General features: G+C 29.9%; 1 protein-coding gene across 3 annotated transcripts in view; it reads right to left on the minus strand.

Moving 5' to 3' along the window:
- Nucleotides 1–15,183, minus strand: part of LOC129938749 (tyrosine-protein phosphatase 99A) — a 771,051-nt gene extending 755,868 nt beyond the window's left edge. For 2 of the 3 annotated variants that reach the window (XM_056046478.1, XM_056046480.1), the window contains exon 1: nucleotides 13,324–15,183. In XM_056046478.1, the coding sequence (XP_055902453.1) occupies nucleotides 13,324–13,423 (100 nt within the window). In that variant the 5' untranslated portion in view covers nucleotides 13,424–15,183. The remainder of the gene's footprint in view (nucleotides 1–13,323) is intronic. The other variant, XM_056046477.1, reaches the window with a different exon arrangement.
- Between the last annotated feature and the right edge of the window lie 8,079 nt (nucleotides 15,184–23,262).

The raw sequence follows: 23,262 nt of genomic DNA on the forward strand, positions 1-23,262 counted from the left end.
AGTTATTTGATTATGAGGAAAATCACTTGTGTTATATGTTAACACTAAGATATTAGCTCAAATAAAGTTAAAAAGTAGCGGCAATTGTTGAAATGGAGCTAGACTCTTGACAACCGTGGTTTAATTAACGAGTGTTATTTGTATATTTTTAAAATTGTTTTTAATAACAACCTTTTGTAATGTACTTTAAATTAAAAATGTTGAATCTTAAATCATGAAGATATAACTAGAAGAAGCTTTTACCATACCAAAGCTTAGAAAATCGGGATAAAAGTTGCAAATACTGTATGCTATAATTTTTTGAAATATGTGTATGCGACAAATTTTGTGTCTCTTTAAAGAGTGGACTTTAGAAATTTTTTGTGGAAGAAGGTTATGAATAATTTTAAGAAAAGTCAAAAACCAAAGCTTTTTTATACAGAAAATGATAACCTTAAAAAAATATAAAATAATAACTATACAAATATCTTGATTGTCTTGAAATATCGTTGCTGACTTTCGGTAGGAAAAAAAGTAAATTTCTGGTTAAGAAAAAATAAGATGTTGCCAGAAAAAAATATGTTTTTGCTTTTGCAGTCGAATCAACGATCTTAAATCCCCACAATTTTCAGTAGTATTTTTTTTTTAATTATTCAAAACTCTTAGGATAATTTATGTTGCTTTGAATTAACATACTTAATGAAAATTAATACAACATTAAGATTTTGTTTTGTCCATAATTTGTGTCATAAGTAATAATTGATTTAATTTAATTCTATTTTATGTTTCTTATCATATATGAATTTTTTAGCCTATTTTTTTACTTTTTTTTATTTTATTTGATATATTATCATTTTGCAAGTTATTGTATATTTAAATTTGTTGAATAGCTTCATATGGTAATACAAAAATACTCATATTTGTATATATATGCAACAGTAACCATCCTGATAACCTTACCTAAAAATATCTTAAATACTTGAGGCTTGGGATATAAAATACTCAAAGTTCCCCAAAAGATCCAAAATTATAATGCTAATTTTCTGGCATTGAAGAATTCCTTATTTAATTTGGAATGAAGTCGAAATGCTTACTTCCATCCATCAGTTAGTATTTCATATCTCATCTCTATTTCCGAGCTTCCATCCGCTTGGAATTTATCCTCAAACATTAATTTAAAGCTATGCTATTCCAAATACCATAAATGAATGTACCTTCACTCCATATTGTGTTCCATCCGATTATAATGGACTGGAAATGCACCATATCTATTGTAGGTTCTGCATTCAGGGCATAAAATATAGTATATATCCCGTTAGTTGAGCTAATAATACTCGTTAAATTCCTTCCTACAAGGAGTTCGGATAAAGTTCGAATAGGGCATACGAAATTAAATACATTGTGGTTTCACCCCGATCCATTATTATATCAATAATTACATACTCCTTAAGGTTATCGATATCATAATTTTTTTTTCAATTAATATAATTATCAATCGAATGGTACTGCTGTTGGTAGCAATTTATGTATGTATAGTCATGTATGCATCTACAGATACGAGTATATGTTCATTGTACAGGATCAAAGGATATAGGGTGTTGTTATAAAAATATTTATAATTAAAATATTTGCTAATATACCAACAAGCTCGGGGGGGATTGCTATGACATTTCCCATAAATATTTGTAAGCCGTATGCCTTCGGTACATATACATTTAACATATACGGAGAGAAAATACAATATAATATGTAGGTATGTAGGTTCGTTCTATAGACTTGTAGGGCCTACACCTTTGTCTGAAAGAAAATTATAATTATAACATATCTCCTGCCATTAACGGATAGATGATCGATTGAATGAGTTAATTAACTTCATGTATATTTACATATTTTGAAACTATACGAGAACGGGTAGCATGAAAATTATATTTTCTCACACTTACATTATATTCAACATTTGTACGTAATTAAATATATGTACATCCATACATACGCATATATTGTTTATGTATAGTTATGTAATTATGAGTTTTTCAGGTGGGTAAGGGTACAAGAATTTCAAAAGAAGTACAAGTACATCCTTATATATATTCTTAGTTTTAATATTTATAGAATTAGCTATAATGATGCATAAATAATTTAACTATAGACGAAAGATAGGAAAGGCAAAGGGAGATTTTTCTTTGTTTCTTGTGAATTTAATTACGATAGTGATTAACTTTGATTTAAATATAATTAGGAATCGGTTGAAGATTTGTGGAAAATATGGAGTGAAATAAAGTAACAAAATTATATACAAAGTAGCTCTTTGCATGATATAGCTTTAAGGCATGATTTTTTAAAGACCTTTCACTCATCAAATAGTAAATCCATCAAAGGGTTTACAATGTAAATACAAAATTATTAAGAAAAATAAATACATTACTGGAAATAATAGTAAGTGAAAAATTACAATAATTATATTTTAATCCCTTAACTTCTGAAAGGTTATATTTGAAGATGCCATATTTTGTTTGAAATATTATTTGTAGTGTTCATGAATTTAAATACACAATTTCAAGTTTCTGCTTCCTCCAATTTGTAGTCGTTTTTAAATTCTACTTATAATTTAAAGCTAATGGCAAAAATAGAGACATTTTATGTTTTAATTTATTTTTTCTTTAAAGGTGAACATGGCGTATGAGTGTTTTTTTTTTTAACGAAGGTTATTTTATTCATATTTTTGCATTGTGAACTAACACATTTTTTTTCTTGATGAAAATCAAAACGAATGGACGAAAGGAATCAATATATTTCAATTTAAAATGCAGAGGGAGCTTGCAACTGTGCAAATCAAAAATATTGAAAAGATCCTTTCTTTTAATTAAAGAATGTAAAAACATGTATAGAAGAAGTTTAGAAGTCGAGGATGATTTTCTTTATTTCCAATTTTTAGTATTTGAGATCTTATAAAATTTCAGGTCCAAACTTATAATTTTGATATTACTTCTGAAAGATGCTAGCTTTTTTCAAATAAGAACATTTTTTTAGTAAGCGCACACTTAAGGGGATAATACTACCCTTATTATGTAGACACAGTGTGAACACTTGGAAAGAGAGAGACTGGTTGAAAAGAGGTGACAGTACACCTTGCTTTTTTAATTCCTAAATATTGCAATGGCTGGGAAAGACTGAGTGTGGCAAGACATTCCACATTCGCGTAGTACGGCTAAAGAACGAATCTATGTACTTGACGACCGAAGTTGGACTCGAGGGTACATTGATGAGCATTCCTAAAAGCGCGAATATTACGGTTAATGTATTTAAGGGCAGGAATTCAACTGGCTATTTCTCTACAACATAAACTAAAAAAAAAAAATGGTAAAAGAGGGTGAGACAAGAAAGATTTCGACGATGTTCAATCGACGTAAATGATCTTACAACGGTAATATCACCAATCAATCTAAATTCTCTACGTTCAATTCTGTCCAAGAGTCTTAAGTAAGTTGCAGGAGCACCAGCCCAGAAAGGAGAGTTATACTTAAGCTTTGGACGTCTTGTATTTAACAGCCAAATCAGAAGGGGTGGAATATTTCTTGCATCGTCAAGGAAACCCAAACACATTGTGGTGTTTTTGGCGACATCGCGTATGTGACCATTCCACAAGAGCTGGTTGGTGACAAACATACCGAGAATATCGAGGTGTTCAGTCTCCTTGATGCAAACAGGAGATCATTAATAAAAATTAGAAAGAGCGCTGGAGATAGAACAGAGCCCTGGGGCACACCAGCATTTATTTTGTTGTTTCAGGCTTGAATCTATCCAGTACAACTTGTTTTAAATGAAGGAAGGATCCATGAAAACCGAAAGCACGAAATTTCGATAAGATAGCCTGATGCCAAACCCTATCAACTGCTTTCTAATGCTTCTTAAGTTCAAGATATTTCTTAGCAATGTATTCAAGACATTAAACAACTTATGTTTATTTATTCATCGCATCCATTGTATTTATTCGATAATGCTCAACAACTGTAGATACAATATCTCATTAATAAGTTACACTTACAAGCTAATATAAAATATTTGTAGAGAAACCACCATTTTATTTAAAAAAGCCTAGTTACAGTTGTAAGATTAAATAATGTAGTTTAAAATATTATTGAATTAATAGCGCGAGTGACACAGTGTGACTGATTTCTAAAAAAATGACATTTGGATGTTTAGCATTCAAAGCGAGAGAGAAAATCAATTGAACAGATCTTCTAAATGAAGGAAAATTCATTTTTTTAAACTATATTGTCTTAAGTATTGCAGTTCATCAGAGAGTAGCAACAATCTACGAAGTTTAAGTTAGTTATCAAAAACCATGTCTAGCATGTTAGAGAGCTGTTAAAGTTTCTACATAATCTTTGGGGGCATTACTTATCAAAATCGAAGGAAAGCAAGAAAGATCAAGAATTTGTTTTGAAATTACTCCGGTTTTTGAATTTTTTGGCTTCCAGAAAAGACCATTTTAATAAGACCAGTTTGTAATTTTGTCAAGGTCTTCATTATTTTTAGATGCCTATAGTCAATGCATCCAAGAGGACACTGAAGTAGAGTTAAAAGTCGTTGACATACAAATGAAAGGAACAAAGTTTGATCAAACTTGGAAGCTCATTGACATAGATATAAATTAGTAGAGCACCCTATATTGACCCTTGAGGAACACCGAACGAAGTAGGTAAAAACTGGACAAAAGTCACCAATTTGAACTGATTCTTTCATGTTAGTCAAATGAAAATATACAAGCTTAGCGGAACTTGCAGACAAATTAAACTGCTTTACAAGTTTCTACAACCAGAATGATATGATTGAGATGGTCAAAGTAGCCTTTTATAAAAGTTTTAATTTTTGAGTAGAAAATAATTTGTAGTTCTTTTATGGAAAATCGTCATTAAATTTTCTCTTAACAAATATTTTATATAAGATGGAATAAGTATTAAGTAAATACATTTTTTCTCAATAGTTGAGTCGAGAAGTGATTTTAAAAAAATTGTGCGTCACGTCATTTTATTAATAAAAATAAAAATGATACGTACAATCTTGAAGCTACACATTTTTATAAGATTAACAATTTCCAAAAATCAAATGAGAACTAGGACCTAGTGACTTACAACTGTTAACTATTCATGTGGGCGAGAAATGTTGTCAGGGTTGGAGGGGACCTATAGTTTTTAGCCGAATCTAAACTGCTCATTTTGAGAAAGCACTTTCCATGACAAGAATTTCTTTTGGAAGATTTTTGTCAATTCCTCACAAGAGGCACAAGCAGCAATTGAGCATAATTAATTTAGTAGATAGCCCAACGTTCTCACCATCATGCCACAAGTATTGGAACAGTGGTTAGGTAGGGATTTAAGAAGCAGAGTTTTAAAACCAATTTTTCAACCAGGGCCTAATGTCACTAGACATTTTCACTTTACAAATTTGCAATTTTACTCTTCAAATTACGTTTAATTATTGAATTGAAAAGTTTTAATCTGTGCAAAATACGTTAAAAAACTTGAATTTTCACAGGGCAAAGCCTTTTCTGAAAAGTGAAATGCTTTGTTATTTTAAATACTATTTGTTCTTTTTGTGTGACCAAAAAATTCACTTTCCAATTACGTTTAGAATTTTGAAAACCTTTTCAGTAATTTGCAAAGAGAAAATAAGAAAAAATGAATTAAGCGTTTTGAAAATGAAGAAGTATATGTTTTTTATTTATTTTAAAATATTTAGTTTTCTGAATTTAAGGGTTAAAGCGTTGGTTAATATTTAATTCAAAAATATATAATTTGTAGAGGTGGAGTTTTAAAGGAAATAGGAAACAACAATTATTTTGAAAAGCTAATTTATATTTTTAAGGGATGCGACGCACACTGATAACTTCCTATCCCTTTTCACGTCAGTCGATTTTTCTTGGCTTAAATTTTAACAAAACATTCATAATAATATTTTGTAAATAATTTTAAGTCAATATTTTTCTTTCTTCTCCTAATACTTGACCCTTCGTTAAAAAAGTTTTTAATTGAATTTTTCTAAAAAAAATTAACGAAAAATTACCAACAATATTTTACATAATGAAACAGTTTGATTTCAATTTTTTTTGTTTAACGAGATTTTTAGTTACAGACCAATTTTTATAATTTTAGCAACATTTCTTGGAAGTTTTTATTTAGGTATAAACAAATACATATTGGATTTTTCTAAGAAAATTTACCAGGGTAAAATTATTTTGAAGTCAATACCTTCATTTATAGGTACACGAGATATCGAACATCAATCTTACGAAATGTTTTGTAGGTCTTAATTTTTATGAAAAAACTGATTGTAGGATGTTTGAAATAAAATTATTGAACATGGAACACAATATTTTAAATAGGATGAAATTAGTTTCAAGCCAATATGTTAATTTTTTAAAATTTTTTACCAACTACCTAAAACATTAGGTTACTACTTTTTGTAAGAAAATGTCAATCAAATTTGTCTCAACATTTTTCCAGATGTCGAAAACGTTATTGTCTGTTTTTTCATATAAATTACATTTTTTTAAATAATCAGTTTGGTATTACGCTAAAGTAAAAACAGACTTTTTTTAAAGCCCTGCATAACAATATTTATTTGCAGTCGATTTCACTGCTGGTTCTTGAGATATGGATGACGACAAAAGCTTCTTGAAACATGTTCAATTCGACAAAGCGGACCGATTACAATAATTTCCTATGAGAAGTTAAGAATTAATCGTTTTTAAAACGAAGAAGTTATTAAAAGTAACCAATGAAATGATTTCGATAAAAGAGAGTTTTCAATTAATAGAAATCGCATCGAATTTGTTTTTTGTAAAATTAGATATAAGCTACTGTTCAATAGCTAGATGAGTATGTGTTTAAGCCTCTTGGAAAATTTTTGATTGTTTATTACATTAAGCTGAAAATGGAGCCCCATAAATCACGGTTGTGGTTACACAGAATAAGCAAAGCAACCCTCTGCAGAGTAAGTTCATCAAGTGTCGAATTTTATTGTTGATGAACAAATACCTATTTCATGTTATTAGAATATTATCTAAGATTAACTTTGAAAAGTTTTTAAAATAGGAATTAATTGCGAAGTTTTATTTAAATTGGTGTAACACTTTTACTTTTCACTTCCCAAATGAAAGCTTAAAAATTGAAAATTGAGAGAGGATATTATTTGTTTGAAAATTAAAAAGATGAAAAGTATTTGGTGAATATTGCAATCGCTATTTCAACTTCAAATTATAAGAAATTAAAAAATTTTAAAAACTTAATTTATAACAACAGTTTTTCTTAATTCGCTATTGTTTTATTTTAAATTATTTTCAAGCTCCATTTAAACGAATTAATTTTTCATAAATCCTTCAAACAAACAATCCTTATTTATACAGACACATAAATAAGACATTTCACAGATGACCCAACATTAAGCTGGGAAAAATATGACCATTTCAATTATGCGAAGCCAGACAAATTTTGAAAATTAACTTCTTTGAGGCCATAACCTGTAAAAATTTAATATTTTTAATTGGGCTGATGTTTATTAATGAAGAAATAAAAATGTGTCCCTTTGGTAAGAAGATAAAAATTCAATTAAATTATTATTTGAACTCAATTTTTCAAGTTGAAAGATCAAAAACGTCTTCTCGTAGACAGACACGTCAATAAAATTATAGAATATTTTTATTTTTTGTATAAATTTCAAAATGCTTTACGGTCAATTTGTTTGAAGTAATATCAACTCATTATAAACCAACAACAATAACTCAAAAAAAATAAATAAAATTTCAACACAAAAGAAACAAGCAATATATTAGCTCAATTTTTCATAAAGAAATGTAATAATTCATGATGTTGTTTTATTTTTATTTTTTACATTTTAATGTGTGTGTGTGTTTAGCTTTGTTATTTGTATTTGTAAAAGATACAAAAAGTTGTATTTATTTTATTTTTCTACTTCGTCTCGAATCAAGGACAAATAATTTAAAATAAAGGAGACAGGAGCTGCGAAAATATGATACATTAGAAGAGGTGGTGACACCTTGAACCTTTTTCTTCTGCTTACGGTGTTGTGATACTGTGTGTATCTAGAATACCTAGAAACGCGTAATAAACATCGTCCTTCACAAATTCCAATAAAAAAAAACACAAATATTAATGTAATTTTTATTCAGTGTAAAATGATAAAATCAATGGATGGCTGGTTGAGCATTGTGTTGAAGCTTCAGAGGAATTTCAATGTGTGAGAAATTCCAAAGAGATAGCTTGTAGAATTATGACATCCTTGCCACGTCCCACAACACCAGAAAAACGAAAAAATAATATATATTCACTTTTAATTTGATTTTAATCGCACAACAGAGACATTAAAGAAATTTACACTCGCACATAACTTTAAATAAAAGCAACTTTATCTATATTTGACTTCGTATGTATGTATGTATATACAAACATTAAGAGGTATAAATTTATATCTTACCAACTCATCAAAACAATTGTAGGTATGGAAGCTTGTTATTTCTGCCTGAATGAAGAGTTATTGTCCTCGACAACAACAACCTAAGTATTTTCTTTAAATCTTGAAATCAACTTTTATTTCGCGCTATAAAAAGGATATATTTATATACTATAGAAAATTTAAGGGGATAAGAGTTTGAAGGGATACATTTTGGACTTGTTGAGGAAATATAAAAGTTTTTTTGATCAGGGTATTAGTTGAAATAAATAACCTTTTTAAAAATGGCTGACTTTAAGTATCTAAGGGTTATAAAAAAGGCATGGACTTTTTACAAGAGGATTTCACATGTAGAAAAATAATGTCTCCAAAACACCCCCTTAATATTTAAACAGGAGTAGAAAACTGTTTAAAAATATGGATAACAGCAGAAGAATATTTAAATTTAAATACTATTTATTAATTTTAACTATTTTTTTTTAATAAAAGCACACAGTTGATTTGTACTCGTATATATGTCAAAAGAACATTCATTTTATTTAATTGCCTTAAGTTCTTAATAAATAAATAAATTTGGTGGCACAACAGTCCCTTTGATAACTAGGGCCTAGTGACTGAAAACTTTCAACCATTCCTGTGTGTGAATAGTGTTGTCAGGGATGGAAGGGACCAACAGTTTTAAACCGAATCCGAGCGGCAAATTTGAGAAAGCACTTTTCATGACAAGAATTACTCTTGAAGAATTTGTCAATTCCTCGCAAGAGGCAGTAGGTACCCGTGAAAAAAACTTTAGGTGGCATCGGCAGGGATCGAACCCAAGACCTCTCGCATGACAATAAATCGCACTAACCATCATGATTAAGTTCTTATTACAAGTATTAACTTCCCATTGGAACTTATTGTAATAAGTCCGATTTGTCAAATTGAAAATTTTGCCGTTTCTCGACTTTAAAGGTCCCTAGAGTCCAAAATAAAATAAGAAAGATGTCTGTGCGTGCGTGTGTACGTACGTTCGTGCGTCCGTACGTTCGCGACGTTTTTTTCGTCGAGCATAGCTCAAGAACCAGAAGAGATATCGACTCCAAATAAATTTTGTTATACAGAAAACAATGCAGAAACGGCACTCAAGAAAATTGAATGGGTGGTTTTTTCCGTAGCAGTTTAAAAAAAAGATAAAAAGGTTGATTTACTCTAAATATCTCACGAACCAAAAACGCTAGAGACTTGAATTAAATTTTATAATATATATTGTAACGTATAAAAACAAAAAAAAAACAATACTAAAAATGTACTTTCCACTCAAATAGCTTCTCAAAAATTAAAAATATTATTTTTTAACTTATTTTATATCACATAAAATATTGTTTTCAAAATTCAGTAAATTTTTGATAAAAATGCAATGAACATTTGGTAAAATGATGTTCAGTTTTCGATAACTCGTGAATAATAGAAGATATTAACTTCAAATTCATTTCATTCATCCAATTTGTATTTGTTTACATGCGAAATAAAAACTTTTAAAAAGTTCTGCTAAAATTGGTAAAAAGTGGTTAACGACTAAAAATCTCGTTAAAAAAAATAAGTTTTTGAAATCAAACTATTTCATCATATGCAAAATATTGTTATTAGTTTTGAATTTTTTAGAATAATTCAATTGACATCTTTTTTCACAAAACACGGAAACCTAGAAACCTTTTAAGCAAGACAAATCGACAGACAGGATGGGAATTTATCAGTGTGGGTCGCCATCCCAACATCTATTTTCCCCTTTTTTACAATTTAAAAATACAAACATTTAAAATTATTAACAATTAAAAATAGTTTCTTTAATTGTGTACTTTCTGAGACACAAATATTACTAAGAATCAAGTTCAATACAAAAAAATCAAGCTCAAACTTAAAAATTTAATAAGGTTATAGCCTGAAAAAATAGTTGTCATTTTTCATTGGTGTCCTTTAAGATGTTAAAATGATATTTTAGTAGCATTTTCTGATAATAATTTCATTTTTGCAGAGAATACGTATTTTGTGTAGCATCCATATTGCATATAGTGCATATTTTGATATTTGATATTTATTGCCTACAGTATCATTACGAAAAGCTCTTGCGTTTAAGTTAAGAAGACCACATCTTGCTTTGAAGATAAGTTTTATCATGTCACGGAGGTTGTTATCTTCAAAGTTGTCTGGGACTTCAGAATTAAGAAGACTGCAATATTCGTCATGGTATTGTGACTGGAGTGCCTTTCCTGTAGACTCAACCCACATTTTTTCCGAAAGCTTTGTTAGCAGTGTTGAGCATGGAGCTTCGAAACTGAAATCTATTTGGATTTCTTGGAAAAGGCCTGATCATTCCTGGACCCAATAAAAAATATTCTGAATCATAATTTCAGATAGAATTCTTGGAAGATGATTACGTGGCATAGACATTACTTTCCTTATGTAAGCTAGGTGAACTTTTAATGCTGTTAGGAATGCCTTTGGTAGACCGGTTTCAATATGAATCGCGTAGTTCGAAGTATTGTCTGGCAATAAAAAGCATCTCTTTACGAAGAAACCTTGAAGTTTTTCAATTTGGTCGGACTCTTTGTATCGAAGTGACACTAACCTTTAATCATTATTAACCTCTTCGTTTTCAAAATATTCGATAAAACGGATTATTTTTTTTAATAAACAATTTTACAACGCTTTAAGCAACTTATGTTCGCTATAAGCTGACAAATTCCATTGAAAAATTGCTACGATGTCGATGGATTGAAAAACTCTACAGAACAAAATCAGACATTTTTAAATTAACGCTTTTACCCTAAAATTCATAACTCTTGTTTTTTGGCAAATTCGTTAAATTTAGAAAAAATCCCTTTGTCTATTTTCTTGTTAACTATAGATTACTTCCTCGTTTTGAAAAAAAAATGCTGTAATAGTTTTTGACAACTTTTAAAAACAATCTTTTATATGTGAATGAAAATTTCTCTTTGGGTAGTACTGAAAACCTTCTCAAAATTCTAAATACAATTTGCAAATTTGATTGTTTGGTGAAATAGAAAGAACGAATTCCTTGCAAAATAATAAATATTTCACTTCTCAGAAAAGACTTTGCGCTTTGCAAACTTTCGTTTGGTGAAATATAATTTTATATGCAACGAAAAAAAAGGTTTTTGACATTTTCTAAATTTTAGAAGAATTTAAGCAATATTTTTATAAAATGGAAAACCAAGGAAGACAGTTCAATTTGATTTTCGACTAGAACATCTTTGCAAAAATGATCAGCTTCAAACTACTTTCACCTTATACAAAATTATTTTTTTCAACATTTGGTCAAAATGCGTATAAAAATTTTAAAAATTCTACTAGATTTGGTGAAAATTGGATTTTGACAAAAAACGTTATGAACGAAAACAGATATTGATATCAAATTTATTTTAACATGTGAAAAATGTTATTGTTTGCTTTTAAGTATTTAACAAAAAAAATCAATTTACCACTTATTTTACAAAACACGACAACCTACAAAAATACAAAATTACAAATATCCTGATAACAAATGGTTTTCGACTCAAGTACTATTAGAAATTTGAGACATAGAGTGACAAAATTAAATAGTTTTTTAAAAATAAAAAAAATAAACATATTCATCACCAAATATTTATTTAGACTTGTTTCTTGTTCGCCGAAAAAAAAATTAAAGTGAATTATTATTTCCTGAGGAAATTAACAAATCAATTTAATGGAACCCTTCAGCAATGATACAATATTTTTCATGTATTAAAGGAATCCAAATTCAAAAAACAAATCTTGGAGAAATTAACGAAATGTTTGGTTTCAAAAAAAAAATACTTAACGTGAATCTTTTTGAAAACTTAATTTCCAAGGTAGAAGTCAATGTACTTAATTGGTGAGGATAAAGAGACATGAAGGGCGGAATCGCCCTACCCATTTTTTTCGACTTCTATTTTATCGTAATCTCGTGTTTGATAAAAATATCGAGTTAGACATTTTTAACGAACACAATACTCACAAGTAGAAATCATACACTGATAAATTTATTTGCAAATTCTTTCTCCACATTTTGATGTTATTATCCGTACAACTAAATTTATATGAAGTCTTGAGTTATTGTCAGAAAAAGGAAGTATCAGAAACTTACGAATGTAAACAATCGCTTGAAGACATGGATTTAGATTCTAAAGAGCTTGAAACGTTTAGGAATTTCCAAACTTTCGATGAGAAAATTCCGCTTGCATTTAAACCCTGCGCACAATATTTAGTAATCAAAGAATTGTTAAGTTTTTTTAATGCTAGCACTTAAATAAATAAGTCAGAGAAGTCACCTTATATCGATATTAAAAAAACTTCTGATAGTAGGATTGAAGTAGAAGGATATTATTAGAATATCTTTTAAATATTGGAGCGCACGGAAAAATGAAATAATTCTTTTATTATTAGTTGTGATTAACTTGACAGTAGATAAGAAAAAGAAAAAGAAAAATAGTACACAAAAACAAAACCAGATCCTGGTGTGAAATTAAAAACAACAGCACAACAATAGAAAACTTTTCAAGAAACTAATTGTACCGAAAAAATCAGCAAACATTTACAAATATTTCGGTTCAAGCTAATGACACAAAAACTTTTCCATTCACTTCCACATTTCACCACATTGTCCTTCCATTTGAAAAAAACTATCACAATTGAAACCACCTTACCCCCTCCCGAAGTCCTGATAATCTCACTTAAGGACAATTATTTTGTTTATTATTTTTATCAATCTGTTTTTACTTTATCTTCAAAACGAATCACCCCACGTAATTGATACAAAATATCATAACAAAAATCGGAAAACAAAAACAATCATCTAAAAAAAACACTTACCAAATATCCTTCCAGCATTTGTCGTACAAATCGAAAATAGTAATCCATAAATAATTAATCCCAAATGGTGACTGTATTTGGCAGATACACGCATCGTCATAGTGGATTTTATTCTTTTATTTTTGTTTGATTTATTTTTATAGATAGATATTATTTATTTTATTTATTACTCAACAATGTGAACGAAATCAAAAACACAAAAAATTAAACAAAAAATTTTAAACGCAATCCTCGTTTGCAGGATAAAAATGCAGGTATGCAATTAAATTTTCAGAAATAAACACCAGATTTATATATTTAAATATTTTTTTTATTTTTCACACACTCAAATACTGGAAATTTGTATTTTTATTCATTTTTATTTCGAAAATGGATCTTTTCGTATTTTCACATTAAATTTTTGGTTAAAAACACTGACGTTATTATTTAAACGCAAATTTGTGTATATTCACGTTTTATTTATTCAGAATTTAATTTGAATATAAATAATTTCTTTTTCTTTTTTGTTGTTGTTGTTTTGGGTTGAATTTTCACGAAATTGATAGATATTTTGATTTATTTTGCATGAATTTAATTTTTTAAATTAAATTTTCATCAAACACAATATTGTACGAGAAGATAGACGTTAAGGGGGTTGATGTGAATGGTGGGGGTTTCTGAGAGGCGATAAAAGTAGCACTGTGTTGTTTTGAATTAAAATTCTTTTTTAACTATTTTTTTGTGTATTAAATTCTAGGTGGGGTGGGTTTTTTTTAGTTTTAGTCCTTTTTTCTCGGCTCAAAAGGAAGCTGGCTGATGGAATTGGATTCGACTAAGTGTCGTTTTTTGTGCCCACTTTTTTCGAGGAGTTCTTTTTTCCATCCAGAAAACACTTCGAAACGAGACGGCCAAAAGGAAATCGTGTCAACATCCGGTTTTTGTTTCCTCTTTTGCCGTTCACAACTTTTTGTTTTTCTTTTATTTTCGTTTGCACAATTAAAGCTCTGATGCAGATGGAAATAAAAAAATAGAGGTAAGCCCGCTGCTTTGCATTTTATTTCTCTTTCCTTTTTGATCCAACACCTGAACTTAAGCCAATTTACTTTGCCACCCTTTGCACAATTATTTTGTTGTTAACATCACTATGCAGGTGGTGCACACTTTGTATTCTGCACGCCCGTATCCTCGCTTAAGTTTAAAGCACAAATTATAAAAAAGAACAAGATTCCTTTTTTCAAAACAAACACGCGTCAACGACCGACAACAACAAGGACCACGACGACGGATGACGAGATGAGGCCTTTTGACGACGATGATGAAGGCTTCGTCGTCGACAACGACATTGCCAACGAACCACGGCTAACGACAGCAACGATAGAAACGACAGGATCAAACAACACGACACAAGGATGCAGAAATAACAAGAACAACGAAAACAAACAAGGATACCACGACCACCTACACTTGCTCACTCACAATGCAACTTTGCAACTTGCCCAGCGAAAATGATTTATGAGAAAGCACACATTATTATATGCACTTGCACTTGTGCCACTTCTGGACCATGGAGAGAAGCACACCATCAGCGACACCAGCAACACAGCACAGCGCACTATCCTTTACGGTTGAGGAAAACTCAAGTTTTCAAGATTTTCTTGCTCCCACTGTCATGGGGAGTCCTTAAATACAAAGCGTTATGCGAAAGACAAAAGTCGGAACTTACACAAGTTTTGAACGAACACAAAAGATGTCTGCGAGATGAGAGGTTGCTGAAAAGCCTATGCTTATGGTTAGGCTGGTATAATGTCCAACTCAAAGATAATTTAAAGTTTCAAAAATTAAATTTTGAAACTGTATTCCCGCCAAAAAAAAAACAAGTCAACAAGACCCAAGACTTTTATGGGGCACTTTTGGATTTAAAACATTAATATTTCTTATACGTGTGTGCTACTCGTAGAGAAAGGCACGTTTGAAGTTTTCGTTCAAGATGTTTTCAAAAACTTTATTTTAAAACTTATTCTGACCTTTCTCCAATTATATTATTATTTTTTTTTTTTTTTTTACTAAGGATCAAATATTTTTCTGATTTAAATCCTTTACTCGGATAGCAGCTCAATGGGTAGATAAGGTTTACAACGCGAGTTTTTTGATTCACTGTATCGAAAATATGTGAGCATAGTAGTTTCTCCGATTAGATATGAACCGCCCGCCGTATGCAACACATCCTTATAAGCGAGCACATAACACGAAACTGGCAATAGCTTTTTTTTTCTTATCCAATTTTCCATTCAGATTCAGAGCCACATCCAAGGCAGAGGGTTGTGTATACAAAATATTGTGGAACCTATACGAAACACCACCCCATGACTCGATAACGACTATAGGGTAAGGGATGAATGGGAATTGTGGAAATTTTGGAGAGAATGAAATTGAAAATGAAACTGCGAATGAAATGGAATTGAAAAAAATATGGGAAAAGTCTAAAATGAAGTGATAAGGAATTTTTGTTTTTGCGCAGGAACGGACGGCATGGGAAATGGAATTCTTACCATAGTTGACCTTTAAGGAAAAAATTGATAGGTGGAATTTTTATTAGGGTGAGGTAGGTCAGCAACGATGGTTATATGGCAAGCTGATGAATAGATCTTTATATGGAAAAGGTGTTGAGCAGGATACTTAATTTTAAACAGTTAATGGATGGTTGGAGAGATGAACTGAGTTAACCTTATCCTAAGTGCTACTGCTTAGTCACTGTGGGGTTACTATCGTTTTATTTTTCGGACTAGCTTCAAGTTGTCATTCTTGAAATTCTCCAATGATACGAACTTAATTGTTGCGTGTGTATGTTATCACCTATGTCAAGAAAGATTCAGCCTTACAATTTATACATGTCATGAAGGGCATCTATATTGATGTTGATTTTTAGTAAAACCATTCAAAGTATTTTGTATGGTGATTATATGTCATTGTCAAATCACCGTGACTGTTGGTTTTAAGCAATTTAGAATTAAATAATGCTCATGATAAGTTTACTTCTAAGCTAAAAGAGCCAAAATCCAAATAAACCGCGATGGTTAAACAAGGTATTGATTAATTTAACTAACCGCGAAAATAAAGCATTTAAATTATTGCGTTATTCTAAAAATAATTATTAATTAATTTAATAACACTGTATCAAAAGTATTGCTGTCTTCTTAAGATGTTCGATTATTTTAGTTAATTTCTGTATACATTTTTATAGTTAAAACAAGCCTTTTAAGCAATTCTAAATAGTTTTGGTGTTTTATAAACAACAAGAAAAAGTCTATAGGTTATCCTAATACAATTCAGTATCTAGACATTAAATCATATAATCTTTGAACCGTATGCAGTTTGTTTGCCGAATATTTTGGATCCTTATATGTGGTTCAAAATCAAACCACAAAACTCTTTCATAATAATTCTATAAATTCATTAAATGTTGGAAATTTGAATATCACGGTTAAGATAAAAAGTAGTACCCGTGGCATGATGGTTAGTGCGTTGGACTGTCATGCAAGGGGTCTTGGGTTTATTCCCTGCCTATGACAGCTTAACTTAAAAAAAAAAAATTAATTTCGCGGATACTGCCTCTTGCGAGGAATTGACAAATCCTTCAAGAGTAATTCTTGTCATGAAAAAGTACTTTCTCAAACTAGCCGTTCGGATTCGGCCTTAAATTGTAGGTCCCTTCCATTCCTGACAACAGTACTCGCACACAGGAATGGTTGAGAGTTGTAAGTCACTAGGCCCTGGTTCACAACGGACTGTTGCGCCACCCCATTTGATTTGATTTGGTTAAGATAAAAAGCATTATTTAATAGTTTCCAACCAATAGTTTTTAAAAATACCGCACAGGCAATTGCTTTGCCACTTAGCATTATATTCAACCGGTCTATTGAGTCAGGCATATTTCTTAAAAGCTAGACAAATTTTTTCATATTTCCTATTTATAAAGCAGGTTAAAAAAATGATGTTCAAAACTATCGTCCAATTTGTAAAATATCAGCTATCCCAAAACAATTCAAGAATTGATTTTTAAGAAACTTCTACTTTTATTTAAAGAAGTAATCTCTCCAATGCAGCATTGTTTTGTAAAAGGTAGATCTACTAACACAAATCTTATAATTTCTTTTTAATTTTGTGCTTAAACAATGGAGAAAGGTTTTCAGTTCGATGTGAGCTATACTGTTTTTGCCAAAGCATTTGATAGAGTTGATCATCATACCTTGCTTTGAAAGCTTCAGAGGTATGGTTTTAACTCTAATCTATTGAAATGGTTTGAGGCGTATCTAAGTGAACGAACCCAATTCGTTCGTGTTGGCATTAGGCTTTCTGAAACTGTTATGCTTACATGTCATCTGGGCACTTTGTTGTTTCTTTTACTTATCAATGATACTCCAGATATTCTTGTTCATTCACAATGTCTTATGATTGCTGACGATTGTTTAAAGTTGCAAACAGACTTGTTCAATTTATATGATTGGTTTGCAAACAATAATCCATTTTTCTAAATGTCAGAGTCTAACATTCTGTCGTGTTCATCAACTTTATGTTTTGAACATTCTTTAGGAAAAACGACTTTTATTTATTTATTTATTTCACCTACGAGTAACAAGGTCCACAGATTACTTTAGAATTATTTAGGTAAATAAAGTTAACAGTAAACAATAATGAAATTACATTCTTATAAATAAGTACAATAAATCATTTTTGAATTTTATTCTGGAAAATGAAAGATCAAGATGTCCATTTGTTTCATTGAACTCCCAAACTGACCTTGAAATTGGTTCATTCATTCCGTAGTTTGTTCTATGTCTAGTTTGGACAGAAATTCAAATGCATTTTATAAAAAACATAGCTTTTAAAACGATTTTGGATCTTTTGAATTCTATCGGAGAATAGTTGTTGGTGAAGGTTCCAGATGACATCAATATATTCCAAAGTAGATCTTACTTAGTAGTATAGAACGTATAAGTAGTATAGTTCTTTGAAGATGACTGGATTCTAGACAATAAGGAAACTCGCAAATAAAATGATTCTTGGAGATAGAATTAACAAGGCATTTTTTAACATTAAGGTTTAGGCTGTTTGATTTACACCAACAGGATAAGTTATCTAAATCCATTTGAAGTTTAATGCAGTCGTAGTCGCTTGTTACTTTCAAAAGTAGTTTAAGGTCATCAGCATATATTAAACATTGGCTAAAATTAATATGGTTGACAATATCATCAATAAATATTATTAACAGCATAGGACCAAGATGACTATCTTGAGGGACACCTGAAGTACATCTAATAGGCCTTAAAGTATATTCTTCTATTTTTACTTCTTGCACTTTACCAATTAGGAATGAGCCGATCCCCTAAAGAAGACTTGAGTGTATGCCGAATACTTGAAGCTTATATTGTGACATACAGAATCGAAAGCTTTGCTGAAGTCAGTATAAATAGCATCAACTTGGCTTTGGGTTTCAATAGATTCAACCACGATAGAAGAAAAAACAAACTAAATTAGTAACGGTCGATCTTCCAGAAATAAATCCATGTTGGGCACTACTAACATGTTCCTTCACAAGAAAACCAAGTTTTATTTTAATTGAACTTTCTAAAACTTTAGGAATGTCAGATAACTTACAAATTCCCCTATAGTTTTCAACGTTTTTTTAGAGCCCGATTTAAAAATTTGTTATCAAGAAAGATGATTTCCATTCGTCCAGAAATACTCAGGAAGACAAAGAACGGTTAAAAATAATAAGCAGATGTAGGCAAAGAGAATTAGAGCATCGTTTTAAGACAATCGAAGGAATGCCATCCACACCAGGTTTAGCGTTGGGTTTGAGACTTTGTAATCCTTCTAAAACATCAGCAGGATTAAGCCGTATGTACCCAATATCCACTTTGGGCTGATCATTAGAAGGATTTTTAAACTTGGCAAAAGATTTGTTTTTTAGGTTTTTAAGGTGAGCCAGCCTCCTATTATACCACGGAGGCTTTGAGGCATTCTTTTTCAATCCAGCTGGAACAAATAAATTGAATGAATTATGTATAAAACCCGAAAAATTATTAAACATAGCCTTCAAGTTCAAATTTAAAAATTTAGATATCCAGTCGGTATTTGCTAGGTAGTTATCGAGCTCAACAAAATTGGTTTTTAAAAAGTTATAAGATTTAAAATAGTAATGATCAATTTTTAAATAATCATATAATACAACTTGAATATACAGTTCTTTGTCGTGGACCGAATTGTTTAACAATGTAAAAGGGACAATATCATTAACTGACGCTTTAAAATCATCATATGGAATAAATATAAGATCAAACATTTTATTTTAACTATTAACAACATTATTGAAAGTTATTTAAGTATTTTTTTTAAATTAAAGAATGCAACCAATTTACATCAGTTAAATTAAAATCGCCGATGTTGTGGACTATTCTTAAGATTGTATACAAAATGATAATATTAAAGAAAAGAAGGATCTAGGTGTAATATTTGAAACTAAGTTCAGTTTAAATAGTCAAATAGACTATCTTGTAGCCAAATCAAGTTCTTTGTTAGGATTTATTAGAAGAAATTCGAAGGAATTAAAGGATCCCTTCACTCTTAAGAGCCTGTATTTCTCATACGAGAGGTCTGTTTTGGAATATGGTTGTATGGTATGGAACCCTTTATATTCCCTTCACTCAAATAGACTAGAAAGATTTAAAAAATGCCTTTCTAGATACATGTTTTATTTATAACGTTGGAATATTCCCTCATATCAAATCAGTGTTTAAAAATGAAAATTTTGATTTTTTCCAATGTTGTATTAGAGATATTTTTAAGCCACATTAAATGTTTTTTTGAACTATGGATAATTTTGAATTTGATTTTTATTGTTTATTATAATTATTTTGTAATTTTGTAATTAGTAAAGTTTATAAGAGCTGTGTACTCAAATTTGTAATGTGGGTCTACCTCACCTACTAAGCTATTGGGGATATTGTATGCTTCCCCAACCCGAATATGGATGTTGGCTAGATAGCCGATCTGTTCCAAGTTTTAAATCAATTAAAACAAAGCTGATGAGCCAAAGTGTTCTTTTCTACTTCCTAAATGAAAGAGAAGAGATTTATTCAATCGAACTTAAGCTATTTATACAAAATAATTTACTTACACACTAACATCTAAAGCCTATATCAAATACATATTATAACTTAAACATAGAAATATTTTATATTCCGAATTTTGTCGCGTCCCGTCATCGTCAGTGGCATTGAAATTATTACTTAATAATTTAGTGCATGAGGTTAACCGGAATGAACGGAATTAAATGTATGATGAAGTGATCGCTAGTGTAATCCCTTCACAACTTGATGAAATATATGTAAGTAAATAAATAATCTTATTTTGTATGAAAAAAGAAGACTTTAAACATTTCATTTTGTTTGACGTATTCTTAAATTTTGTTAAGGTTAAAAAAAATTGGTTTATAACATAATGACTATTCAAAAATCGAAACGAAAGTCAATTTCGTTTACACATGGTTTATTCTAAGAATTGTAAAACTTTACAATACGTAATATCAGTGGTCACAAGCCATAAGCTCCTGAGTCCATTTATGTATGTCGAAATTGTATTTTTATGATATTCTTGTTTGAAATATCGATTTCTAGCTAAACTCAAATTTGTAGGGCTGTATCTTTCTCAGAACGGAAGTTATTGCTAAAGAACCTAATAGCCTTAGTCAGCTTTTCAACAAAAATAAAATGCACGACTGGGTCGCACGAACTTGCTCCTGTATGCAAAAAGTCTTTTAAAAAAGTACTTATATAAGATTTAGAAATATACCTGTAAAATAAGTTTGTCTTCAAAGACATAAATGCCATTTAATTTGTCAAAAAAAACGCACGATCTTTGTATATGAAAACCATAGTACTCTCATGAGAAGAAACTTTTAGGGCGACCAGTACCAGATGCCGAGTCGTTGGCGTGGCAAAAGTATCGAAAGTGGAGAAATTCAGCGGGACCGAGAGAAAAATATTATTTCCATTCCTATAAGCAGTCAGCAGAATAAGGGATATAATTAATTTTCGACCCAAAAATTCTACACAATTTCCTTCATATTTGAGTCTATCCTTGTATATGTTTTCACATAAAGAGCTTCCATATGAAGGTTGATGTATTTGTTTTTGTTTTTTTATATCAATGCACCTTATATAAAAAACGGAAAAGTAAAACAAAATGGCTAAATATTGTATCTAATAAGGGGATGAAAGATACTTTTGCATGCTTACGTCAGCTGTTTAGGATCTTTTACCGATATTTGTTTTTATTTAATTTTAATTCATAAGTCTGCTTTTACTTGGGTACGATCTTTGTATATGAAAAATGGTTTCTATTATGTATAAAGCTACGATGCGTTTCAAATAGATTCAACTTGTTCCTTAAAAGCTTTTTTTCCTTTAGATAGCTTTATTGTAATTTCATATTAGAAGAACCAGGATGGAAAATAAATAAGATAAGAAAAAGGCATGACCATGAATGTTCAAATTGTAAAGCGATCGCCTCTTGGTTGTGTAGCGAGATAGCAGGTAGATGTCTAAAACGACTAAAGAATAGTTCATTGGCGAGCTTAGCTTTATGCAGATAGATAGATAGATAAGGACATGTTTATGATGATAATGAACTAATGTTATTGGTAGCTAAAAGGTACATACTACATTCCTTCTTTACTATAAGTTTTCAGCGCTAACATGAAGTTTTTACGTTCAGTTTATTTATTTTGTTAAAGTTTAAAAAAATAACAAGCATACGTACAGGTACAAGAAATTGCTATTCATGTGTTGTTTAAGGTCAGGCTTTTGTGCGTTTTGGATTTTAGTTATGAAGTGTTTTATGGCCCGTTTCTTTAACTTGTACTAAGTTTATATAGGCGAAGGAAAGTAAATCATGTGTGAAACAACCTTAATAATAATAATATTTTAAAATCACATACACAAAGTTACCAAGATAATACATTTTGATAGACACTTTAAAATAGATTGTTGATTAAATATATCATATTCGTAAATCCGATACAGTTGCGCTACATGGGCGGCCATCGTTGGTATTTACAATAATTTTAGTTATAATAATACATAAATATGTACCAAATGCACTTATTTAGATAAAAGCTAGTAATGTAATTACAATTTTGTCAAAATAATCCGCTCTTTCGGGCTCATGTGCAGTTAAAATATACAAAAAAAAACTATTTTAATATTCAAAATTTCGCCCGAAAAATAAGTTTGTCTTCAAAAATTTAAATGCCATTTTATAAATAAAAAAACATTTGATTTTTCAAATTTTTTTTTTGAAAATCATTAGAGCGGTTTTTTTTTAAATTAATTTTTTATATATAAAATTTTTCAATTTTGTTCTAAAAATATTTTTGGCATGCAGTTGTTTAGATATTAAAAATATACGCTACACATTTAAATTTCGTAAAAAAATGTTGACCCGTTTTTGAGATATCGAATTTTGAAAAAATAAAATTCAATATTTTTTTCAAAATCCAAATAATAAAAAATTACACTTTTGATAATCAACTATTGTAAAAACAATATAAGAGCTTATACAGAAAAAAAATTATAGAAATCGGTTTATAAATTGCTGAGAAAATTAAAAAACAAAATAACGGTTCTATGAGTGGTACCTTTTCTGAGAAATACAAAAATTTGTTTTTCTTATAGAAAGAAGCCAAGTAAAAAAATAAAATTTTAGAGAAAATTTAAAGAAAATCTATCGGTTTGTTTTTGAGAAAATTCGAATTTTCATTTTTTGACCAAAAAAATTGTATAGTGGCCACTGTTAGTTTTGATCTTAAAAAAAAAAATGAAAAAAACGCCTAACGCGAATCTGCTCAAAACCTTAACTTCTAAGTTTGAACACAATCGACCCAATGGTTTAGGCTGTAGG

The sequence above is a fragment of the Eupeodes corollae genome, chromosome 1 (assembly GCF_945859685.1).
Source record: "Eupeodes corollae chromosome 1, idEupCoro1.1, whole genome shotgun sequence".
Classification (NCBI taxonomy): domain Eukaryota; kingdom Metazoa; phylum Arthropoda; class Insecta; order Diptera; family Syrphidae; genus Eupeodes; species Eupeodes corollae.